The sequence below is a fragment of the Bos taurus genome, chromosome 12 (genome assembly GCF_002263795.3).
Source record: "Bos taurus isolate L1 Dominette 01449 registration number 42190680 breed Hereford chromosome 12, ARS-UCD2.0, whole genome shotgun sequence".
Classification (NCBI taxonomy): Eukaryota; Metazoa; Chordata; class Mammalia; order Artiodactyla; family Bovidae; genus Bos; species Bos taurus.
In genome coordinates this window covers 44,009,600-44,032,050 of record NC_037339.1, presented here as the reverse complement: position 1 = coordinate 44,032,050, position 22,451 = coordinate 44,009,600, and the positions used below count along the sequence as shown (strand labels likewise).

General features: G+C 37.0%; 1 protein-coding gene across 1 annotated transcript in view; it reads left to right on the top strand.

Moving 5' to 3' along the window:
* Nucleotides 1-22,451, top strand: part of KLHL1 (kelch like family member 1) — a 526,330-nt gene that overhangs the window by 493,271 nt on the left and 10,608 nt on the right. Inside the window, exon 9 of the mRNA NM_001193055.2 lies at nucleotides 8,575-8,787. Within this exon, the coding sequence (NP_001179984.2) occupies nucleotides 8,575-8,787 (213 nt within the window). The remainder of the gene's footprint in view (nucleotides 1-8,574; nucleotides 8,788-22,451) is intronic.

The following is a 22,451-nucleotide window of genomic DNA, read 5'->3' as shown; positions in this document are numbered from 1 at the left end:
CTTCAGTCGTGTCCGACTCTGTGCGACCCCATAGACGGCAGCCCACCAGGCTCCCCAGTCCCTGGGATTCTCCAGGCAAGAACACTGGAGTGGGCTGTCATTTCCTTCTCCAATGCATGAAAGTGAAAAGTGAAAGTGAAGTCGCTCAGTCGTGTCCGACTCTTAGTGACCCCATGGATTGCAGCCTAACAGGCTCCTCCGTCCATGGGATTTTCCAGGCAAGAGTACTGGAGTGGGGTGCCATTGCCTTATCCAATATATTCCTAAGTATTTTACTCTTTTCGTTGCAATGGTGAATGGAATTGTTTCCTTAATTTCTCTTTCTATTTTCTCATTATTAGTGTATAGGAATGCAAGGGATTTCTGTGTGTTGCTTTTATATCCTGCAACTTTACTATATTCATTGATTAGCTCTAGTAATTTTCTCGGAGAAGGAAATGGCACCCCACTCAAGTACTTTTGCCTGGAAAATCTCATGGATGGAGGGAGGTTCCTGGTGGGCTGCAGTCCATGGGGTCTCGGAGTTGGACACGACTGAGCAACTTCACTTTCACTTTTCACTTTCATGCATTGGAGAAGGAAATGGCAACCCACTCCAATGTTCTTGCCTGGAGAATCCCAGGGACGGGGAAGCCTCATGGGCTGCCATCTATGGGGTCGCACAGAGTCGAACACGACTGAAGCGACTTAGCATAGTAATTATCTGGTGGAGTCTTTAGGGTTTTCTATGTAGAGGATAGTGTCATCTGCAAATAGTGAGAGTTTTACTTATTTTTTTCCAATTTGAATTCCTTTTATTTATTTTTCTTCTCTGATTGCTGTGGCCAAAACTTCCAAAACTGTGTTGAATAGTAGTGGTGGAAGTGGGCACCCTTGTCCTGTTCCTGACTTTAGGGGAAATGCTTTCAATTTTTCACCATTGAGGATAATGTTTGCTGTGGGTTTGTCATATATAGCTTTTATTATGTTGAGATATATTCCTTCTATTCCTGCTGTCTAGAGAGTTTTTATCATAGGTGGATGTTGAATTTTGTCAAAGTCTTTCTCTGCATCTATTGAAATATCATATGGCTTTTATTTTTCAATTTGTTAATGTGGTGTATTACTTTGATTGATTTGCAGATATTGAAGAATCCTTGAGTCCCTGGGATAAAGCCCACTTGGTCATGGTGTATGATCTTTTTAATGTGTTGTTTGATTCTGATTGCTAGAATTTTGTTAAGGATTTTTGCATCTATGTTCATCAGTGATATTGGCCTATAGTTTTCTTTTGTGGCATCTTTGTCAGGTTTTGGAATTAGGGTGATGGTGGCCTCATAGAATGAGTTTGGAAGTTTACCTGAACCCTTATAAAATCCACTCACTTAAAATTAACCTTTCCATCTTTTGTGTTCCTAAGACACGTGATTGATACTTTTCTCTGCAATTTCTCAATATCTTGTGTCAGTGGAACTTAAACAGGTGCCTTTTCTTTGACAAGCATCATTTGTAAATCATTCTTTCTCAAGAATTAGAAATGAGTGCTTTGCTTTATTCATTAAAAATTACAAATACATACTTGCTATGATGACATATCAAAGAAAATAAATCGAACCCACCCTCAGAGAACTTACATTTATTAATATGGAGAATAAGAAATAGAAGAAGAAAGAAATTTAGAGTTGTAATAGGCATAGAGTGAGATTTGGCAAGAAAACTTTGAGGGATTAAAATGGAAGTGACTGTTTCTGCCAGCTTTTGGGTTAGTAAACTCTATCAGGTTGTGGGATGTAGCTCATAAACCTAAATTAATTTCTGTGTTTATAATCTTCAGAGATTTTTTTCTTTAGAAAGTAGAGCCACTTTCTAATAAAATAAGCTAAGTGTTCTGCCTTACCTTAGTCATCTGCTATAATAACAATAAGTCCGTTATGTTTGGGGCAACAAATTATGCTCAGGACCTGAGATTGTCTTTGCCAATATTTTAAAAACAAAATCCCTGTAGGAAATTCACAAATGGATAGCATACAGGGTGATATCTCTTAATAAGCTAATAAATAAATAACAAACCCATGTTAGATTAAATATACCATTGTTCCAGGCAAGGGGAGAAGATAAAAATACAGTTCACATTTAGTTGAAATATATTCTTTCTGAGTTTTGGTTTCTGGAAGAGGTTTTGCCAACCAACAACTAATGTCCAGTGGGGCAGTTTTGCCAACCAAGAGCTAATGCCCAGTGAGCAGTGAAAAACTGTAAGTTCCTCAGTTGCTAGAGCACCTTGCAGGGAACCCTGATGGTGTTTGTACTGAAGAGCAGGCTGATATTCCTGGGGTTCTTGCCTGATTTTTCACTGCTGCTGATAAAATAGTCACCTTAATTGTGACAGAAATTAATGCTCAAGGTCTTTGGAGAGCTAGATTGGCTTGGTTCAGGAGGAAACTCTGGAGTAACTCTCACAAACTCTGTATTTATAGTCTAAATATTCCCTCTGGTGTAGTTGCTTGTCCACCGGCTTTTATTGAAAACCCCCCAGCTAGGGCCCCTCAGCAGCTGAGCTACTGTTTACAATCAGAGCACATGAGATGATAATATCCAGACACAATTTACTTCGTTCTTATATCAAAATAACTTTTCTTCTGAAAACAACTTTGCTTTTTGGTGATGAACAAATTGATTTGAAATTATAGTAAACCAATACACAACAAAGTCTGAGATTGAGTTTGCCACACATAACAACATTTGGCAACATTACCAACCAGGGTTCTTGGCCTTCCACAATTATTAGAAATTGATTAGCAGCCAGACAAAAACTTCAGTCAAGGCTTTATTGAGGCTCCTGCTGCAGCAGTGGGGAAAAGAATAAAAAATAAATTCCCTTGCTGGCTTGGTCCCAGTGGGAGGCAAGCTCTTTCCTTATACAGAATGAGGGTAGGGCCAAGTCTAGGGGATGGGCCAGAGGGGCAGCTTAGGTATTTTGCCCACCCCTGAGGCAAAGTTTTAGGCAGGGGACATGCACACTATTCTGCTTTTCTCAAGGCTCTTCAAAAGTGGCAGTTAGGTTGTTTTGTATCTTCTGTCCAGAATTTGTCCTAACCGTGCATGTGTGCAGTTATTTTTAGTCCCATAGAGTTTCTCTACATTTTGTTTCTCAAGCTATATCCAGGTGCAAGGATTGCCACATTTCAGCAAAGCATTCCAGATTCTAGGCCTGTCTCAAATGGGAATAAAAGCAGTCATGCAGCCAATTGTGTAAGCTTACTGAAATCCCTCTCACTGTATTGTCAGACACTCCTCAAGAACCTCTCATGGAAATTACTCACTAAAAGGCACATGCAGGAGTATTCTGGTAGCAGGTATGACAAGCCTGGGGTGAGATGAAAGAGTTTTCCATCAATTGAAAAACAAAAGACCAAACAAAGTTCTGGATCTAGAGTTTTTTCTAAGGTGTTATATATACCACAATTTCTATAACCATCCCTCAAGTTATGTATGTGTCATTGAGTTATGATAAAGTATGTGTGTGTGGATTAGTCTCTCAGTCACATCCGACTCTTTGTCACCCCATGAACTGTAGCTTGCCAGGCTCTGCTGTCCATGAAATTCTCCATAGGAGAATACTGGGCTGGGTTGCCATTCCCTTCTCTAGGGTACCTTCCAACCCAGGGATTGAACCTGGGTCTCTCATATTGCAGGCAGATTGTTTATCATCTGAGCCACCAGGGAAGCCAGTGATAAAATATGCCACATATTAAATAACTTTCCCTAGAATACAGATTATAAATAACAGATTTCTGGGGAAAAGACAAAATGGGATAAAAAAAGACTTTCTCTTGGAGATGTACCTGAACTGATTAATGAGAGAAAAATGAACAGTAATCCACCTTATATAATAACAAAGTACCTAGGACAGAATCCACAATGGCACACAGTGCTGGAAAGAATCTAGTGCTATGACAGAAGCTTCTAATTGCCTCTTAATACTCATTCACTCCTTTTTATATGATAGTATGCACAGCACTGTTAGCTAGGCAGGAGACCACCTAAAATAAAGACAAATTTTCCCAGCACCTGATCAATCAGGTATTGTCATGTAGCTAATTTCTGGTCAACAGGAGATAAAAAGTGAGTTGTGCAACTTAAAAGATGAAACTTAAAGGGGAAGGATTATATTCCTTCTATTTCTCCTCTATCTTTCTGTTTGAACTATTTTTGTAATAGTTAGAACTCTACCATCAGGACCAGAACAATTGTAGAAAATTCTCCACAAAGCTTTAATATTGTTACACATTTCAAGGCAAAAAAAAAAAAAAAGAAAGAAAGAAAAAGACAACTTTTTTTTCAACATGTTTTCAAGGTTATTTGTAAATGTAATAGCTTTGGAAGATAGCAATGTCTTTTTGAGGGACAGAGAGCAGATCCGTTCCTTGACTGAAATAATAAACACAATATTGCCCTTCAGAGCAACAAGTTTGCTGGCAATCCCTTTAAAGATGATAATTAAAAACTCCAGATGTGAAAAAAAGCCCTCCAAGTAAACGGCATTCACCTAAATCTCTCTGCATCACCCTGGTGGGACTAGGGAATGGCAATCCACTCCAGTATTCTTGCTTGGAGAATTCCATGGACAGAGAAGCCTGGTGGGCTACAGTCCTTGGGGTGGCAAAAGTCACACAAAGCTTAGCACGTAAGTCATCCTACAGATGATAGATTGAAAGTTGGAAGCAGCCTGGATCTCAACATATCAACAAACCCTCCTTACATTTGAACTCATATCTTTAAATAATGCAGAATTTATTTCCTCCAACTGCCATATTGTATGGATAACCATACCCCAAAGACATTGCAGGTTTGATTCCAGACCACTGTAATAAAGCATATATTGCGATAAATGGAGTCACACATTTTTTTTGTTTGTTTGTTGTTTCCCAGTGCATATGAAAATTGTATTTACACTATTGTTGTTCAGTCACTAAGTCGTGCCTGACTCTGCAACTCCATGGACTGTAGCAAACAAGGTCTCCCTATCCCACACCATCTCCCAGAGTTCACCCAAGTTCATGACCATTGAGTCAGTGATGCTATCCAACCGTCTCATCCTCTGCTGCCTTCTTCTCTTTTTGCCTTCAATCTTTCCCATCATTAGGGTCTTTTCCAGTGAGTAGGCTCTTTGCATTAGGTAGCCAAAATATTGGAGCTTCGGCTTCAGCATCAGTCCTTCCAATGAATATTCAGGGTTCATTTCCCTTATGATTGACTGGGTGAATCTCCTTGCTGTCCAAAGGACTCAAATCTTTTCCAGAACCACGGTTCAAAAGCACCAATTCTTTGGCGCTTAGCCTTCTTTATGGTTCAACTCTCACATCAGAACCTGACCACTAGAAAAACATAGCTTTGACTACATAGGCCTTTGTCAGTAAATTTACACTAAACCATAGTTTATTAAGTTTGAAATGGCATTATGTCTTTACAAACAATCTACACACCTTACTTAATTTTAAAAAGTACTTTATTATTTGAAAATGCAGAATTGACATATAACTTTGTTATGTTAAAAAATGCAATATCTGCAAAATGTGACAAGGTGGAGTACAATCAAAGGCAATAAATGCATAAATTATACATAAAATGACATATGCCTGTACTAGAATTTAAAATATATGGCACTGAGATGGGCAACTGGCAACTAGATCTCAAAATAGGAAGGCCTGTTTACTAAAGTTTATGTAAAAGTTTTCTGTAAAGCTGAATAAACACATAATTTAGGGAAAATGGTATGAAAGATTCATTCATTCTCAGCAAAATTCTAGAAGAGTTTACTTAAGGCTATTTTTGACCTCCTGCCAATTTTTGCATGCAAGGAGGGACATACTGATCAATATTCACAGCAAACTGATTTATGACACTAATGTCTCCTGAGAATGTTATTTTTTTTTTGTCCTTATTGTGTCCGAATGAAATTCCAACTCCATTGCACAGCATACAATGCTCTTCATTTTCAGTCAGTCCTTTTCATCCTAGCAGCCATCTCTCCTTTCCCCTGTTTACTACCATCTGTTCCATCAATATGACATACTTGCCACTCTTTATTTATCATGTGCTATGACCTTTCATGTCCCTTGTCTTTACACATAATGCTTTCCCTGTATGTAACACTTTTCCCTATTTCTTTATCTTACAAATTTCTACTCATCGTTCAACTCTAAGTTAAAAATGTCATGTTTCCTTTTCTTGCCATGAAACTGTCAGATGTCACTTTTTATTTTGTCAGTGCCTTTATTTCTAGTATCAGATTCTTCTCTGCTCTTCATATTCTCAACATTTAATTTGTCATTGTAGTGAAATAAAATAGGGAACCATTCTAAATTATGATTAAATAGTTTGTCAGAGGAGATCTGAGAAGATAACCTTGGATAATTGCTGATGAATTTTTATGTATGCATTACACTTTTTTTCTAACTGCAAAATCTTTTCTAGTATTGAAATACATCCATTGGTTTTAATAAAGACTCCATTAAAGCAGTCCAAAATGACACTTTCATCTTTTCTATACAATTTTCTCATTTCTTTTTCAGATTATTTAAGGAAAAAAATGTAGTATATTTATTCTTTTCCAGCAGCTTTGCCCTAGTATTAATAATTTATATTGCATTATCCAAACTAATTTCGTTGTTAATCTGTAGACTACATAATACTAAAGAACATTAAAATGGACTTCCCTGGTGGCTCAGACGGTAAAGTGTCTTGCTTACAATGTGGGAGACCTGGGTTCAATCCCTGGGTCGGGAAGATACTCTGGAGAAGAAAATGGCAACCCACTCCAGTACTCTTGCCTGGAAAATCCCATGGACAGAGGAGCCTGGTAGGCTACAGTCCATGGGGTCCCAAAGAACTGGACACGACTGAGTGACTTCACTTTCTTTCTGTGCTCGATTCGGCAGCACATATACTAAAATTGGAACGATACAGAGAAGAACATTAAAATGGACTTTTACCATGTGAAATAAAATACTGATGACCTAGGTTACACTTTAGTAAATTATAAAATAACAGCTGCTGCTGCTGCTAAGTCGCTTCAGTCGTGTCCGACTCTGTGCGACCCCATAGACGGCAGCCCACCAGGCTCCTCCTTCCATGGGATTTTGGCTTCCTCTTTCACTTAGGGTCAATGACTACATTTGTTTTAGAGAAGAGACAAAATCTAAACACCTGTGTGAAGTCCCTGTACCTGAACCCATCAGCTCATCTCCCACCCTGCCCATAATCTCTGCTCCTGCTGCTCTGGCCTCTGCTGCCCTTGAAACTTTGTACTCATCTGTTTGAACGTGAAAGTGTTAGTTGCTCAGTCATGTTCTACTCTTTATGACAATATGGAGTGCCAGCCTCCTCTGTTTAGCTGGCTTCAAATTTTCCCCTCTTAGAAGTTCCTGCACTCACCTCCAACCACTATTATTCTCATGAAATTCTTGGACAAACTTTTTCTTCCCAATGAGACCTTTTCTGGTGTTTAAAATTGTGACCACATTTTAATTGTAATTGATATTTACAGTTCTAACTCTCATTCCCACCAGTTTCACTCCTGGTCCCACTTTCCTGCTCTGTGTCAACAGTGTGTATTCTGTCTGTATACCCTCTAGTAGAATTGAGTGCAGGGAATTTTCTTCTTGTTTTGTTTATGGATACATTCACAAAATTTTGGATGGTATGTGACATGTACTAGGCCTTCAAACTTACGTGCTGAATAAATGGGTAAATAAATAAATACAACTCTGTATCTTAATGTGATCCAATCTTCATGACTGGGATCAAATAAGCAAAACTTATTTTTATTAGGAATGGATGATGTATTTCTACTTCTGTATTTATGAATGTATTTTAAGTAAAATTTATGCTGTATTATATATTTTCCTGGGTTCCGATCATAACTCTCAGTAATGAAATAGCAAAATAAGTGCATCAAGTAAGTTTCAGCAATATTTACTCAGGCTAATATTGTTGTACTCTTTTTTCCTATAAAGTTTTGTCTGTCCAGATTACACATTAGCTATAGTATAGACACTAATTAAGATAGTATGACAATATGTGTATAGATTATTTCATTTATTTAATGTTCTAAACTATGAATACAGAGCACAAGAAGTAAGCATGATCTACATACTGGAAAAATCAATTGCTGAATAACAAGTAAAATAATTGATTTTTTTTCTGATTATCCTCATTTTCAAGAGAAATTGAAGATAAATATCTTACTATTTTTACAATAGACATTCCTTGATATTTATTAAAATAATACATTAAGATTATTTAATTACATATGTAAAAACAGTTTTAATCTAATATTCTAGAAATAGTAGTTAGAAAACTATAGTAGTTTAAATTTCATCTAGTATACAGTATATTAGAATCATAAGAAGTCCAGGTATAGGAAATTAGTTATAGAGTACCTTTAACAAAAATTTCTATGCGAAGTAACACTTTTTAACACATTGGAGGCTCAGGTTGTGATTGAAATTTTATTTTTCAAGGACTTTTCCTTTCCTCCATTTGTCATATAGACTGATATACTAAATCATGTTTTCTCAATTGTGTTTTTAGGTTGTATTCAGTTGGCGGTCGTGATGGAAGCTCCTGTTTGAGTTCAATGGAATACTATGATCCTCACACAAATAAGTGGAATATGTGTGCTCCAATGTGTAAGCGGAGAGGGGGTGTAGGAGTGGCCACATGCGATGGTTTCCTTTATGCAGTAGGAGGTCATGATGCTCCTGCTTCAAATCACTGTTCTCGGCTACTAGACTATGTAGAAAGGTGAGAACCCAATGCATGGTTAAAATGAAAGACAGAATGTGAATTACATTGATACCTAATGCAAGTGACCATATCAACAAAATATGCCCAATCTGCCTAAGCTAAGAAAGTTAATTCAACTCCTAGAGCTGTTTCATTAGTCTCTTTCTTTCTCCTTCTCTCTCTTTCTCTTGCTCATGTATCACACAAACACACACACACAATATACTATGTCTTATTTTTTCTTTCCTCATTGTCATTCCTTCCCTTTTTCTTTCTTTCTTTCTTACCTTTTCAACTAATATTTTTTGAAATCTTACAGTTTTATTCACATAATCCTAAAGTAATCTTTAAACGTCTCATGAATACATTTTATTTTTTAATTTAAATTTATTTATTTTAATTGGAGGCTAATTACTTTACAATATTGTATTGGTTTCGCCATACGTCAACAAGAAGTTCATTTAAAATAAAGCTGTAAGTACTTTTTAAATGTATGAATGCCTGTTAATTTTCTTTAAAAAATTGAATGTTTAATTTATTTGTTTTATTCATCCTGTCGTATTCGTTCTACTACTCACTTCAAAATTACAAAGATGAATTATGAGCTTTGTTTAATGCCGTACCTTTCACAATGTAAGACAGATTTATTAAAACTGTATTCTCTATAATTTTGAAGTATAACAGAAATATAGATCCTCTTTTAACTCTTCCTAAAAATGGCAGGTTCACAGAGGTTGGAGTGAAAAGTCACCTTGGCTTCAGTCTTGGTCCAACAATGGACACACTTCTGGCATGGTTATAACAAATTTCTCTTTCATAGCAGCACATCACTTAGCACTATTATGTCATGTGCAGTAAGAATTAGAGAGACTTTTAGTGATATTTATATTTTCAACTGGACATGGAAAGATAGACTAGTTCCAAATCGGAAAAGGGGTACATCAAGGCTGTATGTTGTCACCCTGTTTATTTAACTTATATGCAGAATACATCATGAGAAATGCTAGGCTGGATGAAGCACAAGCTGGAATCAAGATTGCCAGGAGAAATATCAATAACCTCAGATATGCAGAGGACTGCACCCTTATGGCAGAAAGTGAAGAAGAACTAAAGACCCTCTTGATGAAAGTCAAAGGGGAGAGTGAAAAAGTTGGCTTAAAGCTCAACATTCAGAAAACGAAGATCATGGCATCTGGTCCCATCACTTCATGGCAAATAGATGGGGAAGCAATGGAAACAGTGACAGACTTTATCTTCTTGGGCTCCAAAATTACGGCAGATGGTGACTGCAGCCATGAAATTAAAACACTTGTTCTTTGGAAGAAAAGTTATAACCAACCTAGACAGCTTATTAAAAAGCAGACTTTTGCCAACAAAAGTCCATCTAGTCAAAGTTTTGGTTTTCTCTTGTAGTCATGTATGCATGTGAGAGTTGGACTATAGAGAAAACTGAGCACCGAAGAATTGATGCTTTTGAACTGTACTATTGGAGAAGACTCTTGAGGGTCCCTTGGACTGCACAGAGATCCAACCAGTCCATCCTAAAGGAAATCAGTCCTGAATATTCATTGGAAGGACTGATGCTGAAGCTGAAATTCCAATATTTTGGCCACCTAATGCGAAGATCTGACTCATTTGAAAAGACCCTGATGCTGGGAAAGATTGAAGACTTGAGGAGAAGGGGACAACAGAAGATGAGATGGTTGGATGGCATCACCGACTCACTGGGCATGAGTTTGAGTAAAGTCCAGGAATTGGTGATGGAAAGGGAACCCTGGCTTGTAGTCCATGGGGTCTCAAAGAGTCAGACACGACTGAGCAACTGAACTGATTACATAAGGAAACATGTTGATATATGAAGAAGTGAGATTAGAGAATACTGAAATTATTTTTTTAATCAGCTGGAATAGGATAAGTAATTCTACTGTAGTGAATAACTTCAAAATTCTCAGTGACTTCACACTGTAAGCTCTTTTTATTTTTCATGCCACATATCTATGAAAGCCATGATTTTATTACTCTGGTACTCAGAATGAGATACAAGATAAAATACGAGCACCTATTGGTTTCAATGTCAGAAGGGAAAAGCCAGAGAGTGGTACTACATTGTTCATCCATTCATAAAGATTCAATCTTCAAATATTAAAAATACAATTTTCCTTTATTTGTGCTTTGTTGAAAACTCAGTCTCATGGCCACCGAAATTTTCAGAGTGTGGGAAGACATTATCTGACCTTGTACCTGGGAGAAGAACAAGAGATGTCTGGCATATCATACTGATGAACATAGCAATTTTCCTCTTAATATTAGGAGACCACATCCTTTATATTTATGTCTGTTAGCAGAATAGACAGTGGGAGAAGGGGGCTATCTCTCATTTATGATTTTTTTTCTAAAAATGAATGAGCATTTTTACTGAGAATAAAGTCATTGAAAGAGATAGTTTATAGCAAACAGGCTCTGTTCAAACTTGAGGTCCTTCTTGGATAAACATGTCTAACAATATTGTTACTCTATGAAATGGACTGTAGATTTACATATATATATATAAAGAATGGCATTAAGCTCACCATAGTTTCATTCCACCATTATCTTATCCAGTGAAATTAGGAACTAGAGGTACTACAGTGAGGATGGTGGCCAGAATACAAATTAATAGATGTATACTTTTACACACACACATATAATCATTTATTTTAAAATACTGCCAACAGAATGGCAGGTTATTCACATTTTCCTCTGTAAAATTCTTGGGAAAAAATGACAAAGAAGAGGAATATGACAAGCCTCTGAATTTCACAGCAAATATCTTATATATAAATGTCACTAATTAAATGATATTTCATACACATATTCTTTCCTAAGTTTACTCTCTAATGTATTAAAATGGTGTTTGTGAACAGAGGCATAAATAATACAGTCTAGGAATACATTTATAAAGCAAGATTATATTTAAATAAGTATAGTTATTTTAAGTTATAGGAATACAGTAAGAATGAATAGCTTAAGTAATGCAGAAGCACACAGCACCATTATTATTCTTATCCAAGCTCATACCATGTGTCAGGTTGATAACATTTTTGCACTTTTTATGAGATATATTCTATACTGATGATTTCACATGTAAATCATCAATAAATCAGGATACATAATGTTGCCCTTGTAGAATTACTTTGCACATATAATGTAAGGAATGTTTCTTAGTGTATAACCACAGGCAAACAAATCATTAGGAATAGCAGATAGTGTAAAGGCGGTTTTATAGATAAATAAATAGGTACACAGACCAAAATTGTTTTACAATGATTTCTTATAGAAGTGTGTATGTGTGCATACTCACTTGTATCCAATTCTTTGTGACCCTATGGAGAGAGCCCACCAGGGTTTTTCCTGGAAAAAATTTTCCAGGAAAAAATACTGGAGTGAGTTGCCATTTCCTTCTCTACTTATAAGAATGTAAATACATTATAAACTAGTAAAGTACAGTTATATAACATCTATCAAAAATTGTAGAATTGGGCTTCCTTAAGTGCAAGGAACCTTGGTATCTCAAAGCAGAACAGAAAAGACAGCAGGGACTGAATAAGAACAGGGAATCTAGAATAGCTAATGGAAGAGTAAAATCTAATGTTGCAGACAAGCCTCACTCTAGTGAGAATGTCTTAGTGAGCAAAATCAGTGTCCAAAAATACAGGAAGTTCTAGCAGAATTTAGATTCAGAAAGTAAAATTCATTAGAAAGAGCACATTCATCAATCTATTTACTTATTCAATAACTATTGCTTTGGGTGTACTTTTCACTGTACTATATCTTAAAATGTTTTAGAATAAAGAGATAAGGAAATGAATAATTAGAATTTTAAGATCACAAACAAATTGGGAAATTAGGCAAAGGACTGGAAAATATGCTCAAAGACGATTCTAATAAGAGACCAGGACCATCTTTGTCCTTTAATCTGCATATCAGTAATGAAATGTAATAGGAAAGGGGTGCCAAGATCAAAGGAACTTCCTAAACTCGCCTTTGAAGTACCCACTTTGTTTCCTCCAATCTTTTCCCCTTAGAGTAGCCAGAGGAATATTTTCATGATGCAGAATTGGCAGAATTGAAGTGCAATGGAGTTTTCCTTTGTTTCAATTGTATCAACATAATAAAAAATTATTTGTTTTGCAACAATTTTCCCACTAAAACAGATTCTATGTGCTGGTCAAGATCATCTTGTTTATTCCTATATTCTTCCACTTGGCTCAATTCCTGGCACTGATTAAGCAATCAACAAACATTTATTGAGTCATTAGACAATAAGTAAAAAATAAATAAATAAAATCCTTAAATTTCTCCAAGGAAAAATCTCATGAGATATACTGTAAATAGGTAGTCAGAAAGATAGATAGATAGATAGATTTTAAAAGAAATGGATGGATGGCCGTTTGGATGGACTGATGGAAAGATATGTAGATAAATTTTGACTTTTTATTTCTCTATTTGTATGTGAATAGCCATTTCCATCATCATAAGCTGAGGATTCTTGATTTATATATATTTTAGACATACTTTTAATAGAAAATTTTTGATGGGACAAAAATATTAAGTAAGCATTATTCAGGTATTAGTTGAAAATTATATCGTACTGATAAACACTATTAACAATGCTCACAATTTTTTATATATTGCTCACAATAAGTATAAACATTTGTTCAAAATCTACCAAACTCCTAAGTCATAACTGAAAAAGTCGTATAAAATAACAGTGTGCTATGTGCTTAGTCATGCCTGACTTTGTGACCCCATGGACTGTAGTCCACCTGGTTCTTTTGTCCATGGGAATTCATTACTGTCATCATGCATATGTGCATGCTAAGTCACTTCAGTTGTGTCCAACTCTGTGCGACCCCATGGACTGTAGCCCACCCAGTTCTTCTGTCCATGGGATTCTCCAGGCAAGAATACTGAAGTGGGATGCCATGCCCTCTTCCAGAGTACCTTCCTGACCCAGCCCGCATCTCTTATATCTAACCTGCACTGACAGGTGGGTTCTTTACCACTTGGATCACCTGGGAAGCTGATCTTTGTTAAAAAAATAAAATAACAAGATTTACTGTCTTTACATGTAGTATAAATGCATTACCCACTTAATTAAATAATTCTTTTAAAAGTACCATAAATATTAACATATAAAGCAAGAATCAGATTTTGAAGTTTTCATTTCTCCTGATTTCTCATTGCAAACTTTTGATTTCAATATGATACAAGAATTTCTGAGCACCGAAGACAGATGATAAAGGAGAGGCTTATTTTAATTTTAACTATGGATGCTTAGTTATACTAAGGCTTATATGGTATATTCATATATTAATTCATATTTGTATTTTTATATGAGGTCCTAATTTTTTACAAAAATGTAATTACTTGAATTGTTTAAGGTTAAAATGTTAGGTAGACACTTTTGCACTTTTAATAAGTATTAATTTTTATTCTCTTTAAGATATTATTGTTAGAGCCAGTCAAATGAGTATAGCATGAAAAGACTAACTGGGTTTTTTGCCATTGCTTTTCTATTATTGTGCATGTATAATCTTTGCTATTTCTTTGATAGCTAATTATGTTCAAATTTTTATAGAAACATATACAATAGATGGAGATCCTTCTACATTAAAACAGGGGCCCTACTTTATATGTAGATGCAATAATTATTAACCTAGGCCATAGCTATACTACTTTATGTTTGTGATTAGATATTTGCCTCAATGGTTTGTGAGGCCAGTGTTATCTTTGGAGTGAAAATTTGGACACAGGGAGTGGCAGATTAATCGGCTGTCTTAGGATATTGTGCCTGGAATTCTGGCTTTGAAGGAAGACATGAAAATACAAAATGTGATGTCTTATACAGATGGAAGGATATCAACCTTGGTATCAAACTGTAAATTTTATTTTCATGTTGAGACAGCTATTTCAGTTCAGTTCAGTTCAGTCGCTCAGTCGTGTCCGACTCTTTGTGACCCTATAAATCGCAGCACGCCAGGCCTCCCTGTCCATCACCAACTCCCGGAGTTCACTCAAGCTCACGTCCATCGAGTCAGTGATGCCATCCAGCCATCTCATCCTCTGTTGTCCCCTCTTCCTCCTGCCCCCAATACTTCCCAGCATCAGATTCTTTTCCAGTGAGTCAACTCTGCTACGTTACACAGTTAAAATTTCACTCCCATGTCTAAAAGTGAAAAATCCAAACTGCTTAGGATACAGAGAAAGCAAGCTCCCCCAAATCAAATGCCTAATAAGAAAGCTTGGATACCATTATCTATTTTCTGAAGTCTAGAAAAGAAAAGCCAGACAGTGATCAACAGTATAGTATTTTAATTTAGTAGGAGAAGGTTTTAAGTTCACATATGTCTTGTTATATTTCTCTAAAATTCTCCTTATTCACCTCTTATATTAAATAAAACTTATACTATCAAAACTTATTTTGATAATGGGTTTGAAATTAGAAGTGAGAATAAAATACTTTCAGTTCCTTTCTTATAACTTTCCATGTCTGAGTAGAGATGAATTTTTGCCTATATATCAGTTAAAAGGCACTACTCTATCTAGCAGCAACTAACAGAGTCATTCAAATTCTTCTCCTGTTATGAGTGGCTTACATCAACATGACTGGTAGCAGTGTTTTAATATTTTGTTTTAAAATTATGCCCCAAATCATGATACCACCACTACCATCATTCAATTCAGTTCAGTCTCTCAGTCATGTCCAACTTTTTGCAACCCCATGAATCGCAGCACACCAGGCCTCCCTGTCCATCACCAACTCCCGGAGTTCACTCAAGCTCACGTCCATCGAGTCAGTGATGCCATCCAGCCATCTTATCCTCTGTTGTCCCCTTCTCCTCCTGCCCCCAATCCCTCCCAGCATCAGAGTCTTTTCCAGTGAGTCAACTGTTCACATGAGGTGGGCAAAGTACTGGAGTTTCAGCTTTAGCATCATTCCTTCCAAAGAAATCCCAGGGCTGATCGCCTTCAGAATGGACTGGTTGGATCTCCTTGCAGTCCAAGGGACTCTCAAGAGTCTTCTCCAACAGAGTCTTCTCCAACACCACAGTTCAAAAGCATCAATTCTTTGGCACTCAGCCTTCTTCACAGTCCAACTCTCACATCCATACATGACCACAGGAAAAACCATAGCCTTGACTAGACGAACCTTTGTTGGCAAAGTAGTGTCTCTGCTTTTGAATATGCTATCTAGGTTGGTCATAACTTTTCTTCCAAGGAGTAAGTGTGTTTTAATTTCATGGCTGCAATCACCATCTGCAGTGATTTTGGAGCCCAGAAAAATAAAGTCTGACACTGTTTCCACTGGTTCCCCATCTATTTCCCATGAAGTGATGGGACCAGATGCCATGATCTTCGTTTTCTGAATGTTGAGCTTTAAGCCAACTTTTTCACTCTCCACTTTCACTTTCATCAAGAGGCTTTTTAGTTCCTCTTCACTTTCTGCCATAAGGGTGGTGTCATCTGCATACCTGAGGTTATTGAAATTTCTCCCAGCAATCTTGATTCCAGCTTGTGCTTCTTCCAACCCAGCATTTCTCATGATGTACTCTGCATATAAGTTAAATAAGCAGGGTGACATTATACAGCCTTGAGGTACTCTTTTTCCTATTTGGAACCAGTCTGTTGTTCCATGTGCAGTTCTAACTGTTGCTTCCTGACCTGCATACAGATTTCTCAAGAGGCAGGTCAGGTGGTCTGGTATTCCCATCTCTTTCAGAATTTTCCACAGTTTATTGTGATCCACACAGTCAAATGCTTTGGCATAGTCAATAAAGCAGAAATAGATGTTTTTCTGGAACTGTCTTGCTTTTTCGATAATCCAGCAGATGTTGGCAATTTGATCTCTGGTTCCTTTGCCTTTTCTAAAACCACCTTGAATGTCTAGAAATATTTAAAAATACACAATGTGTGCTCACAACACTAATAATAATTTTCTGTTATATGAGCAGAGAAAATAATTATCAATACATAAAATAATCTATTTCTCCTTAGTTTTGAACTGTTAAAGGTATTTGTTTTAAAAGTTATATTTTACTAGCATTCAGAATGCCTAGGAATACTATATGTTCTGTTTATTGACAATAACTTAAACAATTTTTAAAGCTCTAATAATAAAACTGCACCAAAGAGGAGTCAAAGAGTTACTTATCAGATCCTTACTTTCTCTGGTACAGTTAACCTCCCCTCAACTTTAAGGGAATTGATTGTTCATACCTGAATGGGCTAGTGGTTTTCCCTACTTTCTTAAATTTAAGTATGAATTATGCAATAAGAAGTTCATGATTTGAGCCACAGTTAGCTCCTGATCTTCTTTTTTTACTGACTGTATAAAGCTTCTCCTTCTTCAACTGCAAAGAATAAAAACAATCTGACTTCATTATTGACCATCTGTTGACGTCAATGCACAGAGTCATCTTTTGTGTTGTTGAAAGGGGATGTTGGTTATGACCAGTGTATTCTCTTTGCAGTACTCTGTTAGTCTTTGGCCTGCTTCATTTTGTACTCCAAGGTCAAATGTGCCTGTTACTCCAGGTATCTCTTGACTTCCTACTTTTGCATTCCAGTCCCCTATGATGAAAAGGACATCTTTGTGTGCATGTGTGTGTGTTAATTCTAGGAGATCTTATAGGTCTTCCATAGATCATTCAATCAAATCCCTTATGATTATGTAGTGAAAGTGACAAATAGATTCAAGGGATTAGATCTGATAGAGTGTGTGAAGAACTATGGACAGAGGTTCATAACATTGTACAGGAGGCAGCAATCAAAACCATCCTCAAGAAAAAGAAATGGAAAAAGGCAAAATGGTTGTCTGAGGAGGCCTTACAAAAAGCTGAGAAATGAAAAGAAGCAAAAGGCAAGGAGAAAAGAAAGGTATACCCATATGAATGCAGAGTTCCAAAAACAGCAAGGAGCGATAAGAAAGCTTTCTTAAGTAAACAATACTAAAAAAAGGAGGAAAGCAGTAGAATGGGAAAAACTAGATATCTCTTTAAGAAATAAGAGATTCTTTATTTCCCTATTAAGAAAATTAGATATACCTTAGGAAAATTTCATGCAAAGGTGAGCAGAATAAAGGACAAAAAAGTTATGGAGCTAATATAAGCTGAAAATATTAAGAAGAGGTGGCAAGAATACACAGAACAACTATAGAAGGAAACGTCTTATGAACAACCATGATGGTGTGGTCACTCACCTAGAGCCAGACATCTTGGAGCATGGAGTCAAGTGGGCCTTAGGAAGCATTACTACAAACAAAACTAGTGAAGGTGATAGAATTCCAGTTGAGCAATTTCAAATCCTAAAATATGATGCTGTGAAAGTGCTTCACTCACTATGCCAACAAATTTGGAAAACTCAGCAGGGGCCACAGGATTGGAAAAAGTCAGGTTTCATTCCAATCCCAAAGAAGGGCAATGCCAAACAATGCTGAAACTACTGTACAATTGCACTGATTTCACATGCTCTCAAGGTAATGCTCAAAATCCTTCAAGCAAAATTTCAACAGTATGGGAATGGAGAACTTCCAGACATGTCAGTTCATTTCAGTTCATTTCAGCCCCTCAGTCATGTCCAACTCGTTGCAACCCCATGGACTGCAGCACGCCAGACCTCCCTGTCCATCACCAACTACTGGAGCTTATCAAATTCATGTCCATTGAGTTGGTGATGCCATCCAACCACCTCATCCTCTGTCATCCCCTTCTCCTGCCACCTTCAATCTTTCCCAGCATCAGGATCTTTTCAAATGAGTTAGTTCTTTGCATCAGGTGGCCATAAATTAGGCTGAGCACAAGGGAACCCTCTTACACTCTTGGTGGGAATGCAAACTAGTACAACCACTATGGGGAACAGTGTGGAGATTCTTTTAAAAACTGTAAATAGAACTGCTATATGACCAAGAAATCCCACTGCTGGGCGTACACACTGAGGAAACCAGAATTGAAACAGACACGTGTACCCAAATGTTCATTGCATCCAGGACATGGAAGCAACCTAGATGTCCATCAGCAGACGAATGTACAGAAAGCTGTGGTACATATACACAATGGGATATCACTCAGCTATTAAAAAGAATGCATTTGAATCAGTTCTGATGAGGTAGATGAAACTGGAGCCTATTATACAGAGTGAAGTCAGAAAGAAAAACACCAATACAGCATATTAACACATATATATGCAATTTAGAAAGATGGTAATGATAGCCCCTATAAGTGAGACAGCAAAAGAGACACCGATGTAAAGAAAAGAATTTTGGACTCTGTGGGAGAAGGCAAGGGTGAGATGATTTGAGACAATAGCATTGAAACATGTATATTATCTTATGAGACATAGATCAGCAATCCAGGTTCAATGTATGAGACAGGGTGCTCAGGGCTGGTGCATGGAGAGGACCCTGAGGGGTGGGTTGGGAGGTGGGATGGGGGTTCAGAATGGGTTACACATGTACACCCATGGCTGATTCATGTCAATGTATGGCAAAAAAAAAAAAAAACTACAATATTTTAAAGTAATTCGCTTCCAATTAAAATAAATAAGTTAAAAAAAAAAAAAAAAAAAAAGGTTGAGCACAGAAGAATCGATGCTTTCAAACTGGTGCTCTCTTGAGAACCTCTTGGACAGCAAGGAGATCAAATCAGTCAACCTTAAGGAAATCAACCATGAATACTCATTGGAAGGACTAATGCTGAAGTTGAAGCTGCAGTACTTTGGCTACCTGATAGGAAGAGCTGACTCACTGAAAAAGACCCTGATGGTGAGAAAGATTGAGGGCAGAAGGTGAACTGGGCAGCAGAAGATGAGATGTTTTGATGGCATCATCGACTCATTAGATGTGAGTTTGAGCAAATTCCAGGAGATAGTAAAGGACAAGGAAGCCTGCCATGCCACCATCCATGGAGTGGCAAAGAGTCAGACAGGACTGAGTGACTGAATCACAACAACTTTGAAGAGTAGATGTAGTGGAATATGAAGGTGAAAGTTAAAATGTTAGTCACTTGGTCTTGTCTGACTCTTTGCAACCCTATAGACTATAGCTCACCAGGCTACTCTGTCCATGGAAATCTCCAAGCAAGAATACTGGAATGGGCAGCCAATCCCTTTTACAGGGGATCTTCCATACCCATGGTTCAAGCCTATCTCTCCTGCACTGCAGGCAGATTCTTTTCTATTTGAGAATATGACCTAAATCAAAATAGATTTTTTCTTACACCTTCATTTAAAAGTTGAAATTAATTTAAATTAAAAAATATTTTTTTGTATAAAAATAAGCAAAAAATGTTGACATAAGGAGCAGACATCTAATTGTATTGCCCATGAAGCATATGATATATTTTTATCTTCAAATTATGTAGTAACAATGCTTGAAAAAGTAATGATATCTCAAATTTTTCAATAGGGCTTTTCAGTGAGAAATTAACTTTTGTTCTGTGGCTATCATATGTCTTCAGCAAGTTTTCATTTTACAGCCAATTTTAGCCACTGATGCACCTCTTGCCTGTAGGCTATAAACTTTAATAGAGTCCCTGATACAACCTCACATTCTAACCATGAAGGCCAAGATGAGATGTAGGAAAGGCAGACAGCTAAACACATAAAGACAGTTCCCTTGCTTGCTTTTTCTTTCATTTTCTATAAACAGACAACCTGAGGCAAAAAAAAAAAAAAATGCTTAGAAGAAAATTTTGTCAAAAACATGAACTGATAAAAATAGAGTTCACTGTTCATAATAGTCAGAAAGTGCTTATACATCTGTGGTCTTCTCCTAAGCTAACAAAAGCTGGGTTTTTGTTTTTTGTTTTGTTTTGTTTTTGTTTTTCTTTTGAAGGGTAACAACTATGTGTATCACCAGGCTGAGAGGTGGATCCATGGACTTCTATAAACAGAAAAATCAATTTTGATTCATTAATGTGAAAACAGTGATAAACATTATTGGATAATTTTAAATTTGTGTGATTACTTCAAAAATATCTAGTGGAAAGAAAAAGTGTGTCAGAGGGAGTAGGGTTAAGACTCATTTTTTGTCTGGATTGGTTTGCTTTTCCAACTCTATATGTTTAAATACCATCACAATTCCTGATGCAAATGAAAAGATTGCTATTAAACACTTACCAATCCCTGAAAACAGATATACCTAATTTAAAGATCTGGATCTTCCAGGAGAAAACACTAAATATTTAAAATTTTCCTTAGAAATTTTATAAAATAAGAAAAGAATGATGTCTGTTTCTAAGCATAGGACATTATTTCTAAACTTCACCTAAATATAAGATGTACTCAGTTAATTTCACTTGAGTTCAGTTCAGTTCAGTCACTCAGTCATGTCCGACTCCTTGCAACCCCATGGACTGTGGCACTGTGGACTTTCAACCCCTGACTGTGGCCAGGGCTCACTGTCCATCACCAACTTCTGGAGCATATTCAAGCTCATGTCCATTGAGTCGGTGATGCCATCAAATCACCTCATCCTCTTTCATCCCCTTCTCCTCCCACCTTCAAGATTTCCCAGCATCAGGATCTTTTCAAATGAGTTTCAGCTTCAACATCAGGCTTTCCAATGAATACTCAGGAATGATTTCTTTAGGATGGACTGGTTGGATATCCATGCAGTCCAAGGGACTTGCAAGAGTCTTCTCCAACACCACAGTTCAAAAACATCAGTTCTTCAGCCCTCAGCTTTCTTTATAGTCCAACTCTCACAGCCATACCTGACTACTGGAAAAACAATATCTTTGACTAGATAGATCTTTGTTAGAAAAATAATGTCTCTGCTTATTAATATGCTATCTAGGTTGGTCATAACTTTTCTTCCCAGGAGCAAGTGTCCTTTAATTTCATGGCTTCAGTCACTATCTGCAGTGATTTTGGATTTCCAAAAAATAATGTCTGTCACTGTTTCCATTGTTTCCCCATCTATTTGCCATGACGTGATGGGACCAGATTCCATGATCTTAGTTTTCTGAATGTTGTTTTAAGCCAAATTTTCCACTCTCCTCTTTAACTTTCCTCAAAATTCTCATTAGTTCCTCTTCTTTTTCTGCCATAAGGGTGGTGTCATCTGCATACCTGAGGTTATTGATATTTCTCCTGGCAATCTTGATTCCAGCTTGTGCTTCATGCAGCCAAGCATTTCTCATGATGTACTCTGCATAGAAGTTAACAAACATGGTGACAATATACAGCCTTGATGTACTCCTTTCCCTATTTGGAACCAGTCTGAAATTCCATGTCCAGTTCTAATTGTTGCTTCTTGATCTGCATTCAGTTTCTCAGGAGGCAGGTCAGGTGGTCTGGTATTCCCATCTCATGAAGAATTTTCTAGTTTGTCATGATCCACACAGTCAAAGGCTTTGGTATGGTCAATAAAGCAGAAGTAGATGTTTCTCTGGACCTCTCTCACTTTTCTGATGTTCCAAAGGATGTTGGCAATTTGGTCTCTGGTTCCTCTGCCTTTTCTAAAACCAGCTGGAGCATTCAGAAGTTCATGATTCACATACTGTTGAAGCCTGGCTTGGAGAATTTTAAGCATTACTTTGCTAGCGGGTGAGATGAGTGAAATTGTGTGGTAGTTTGAGCATTCTTTGGCCTTGCCTTTCTTTGAGATTGAAATGAAAACTGACTTTTTCCAGTCCTGTGGC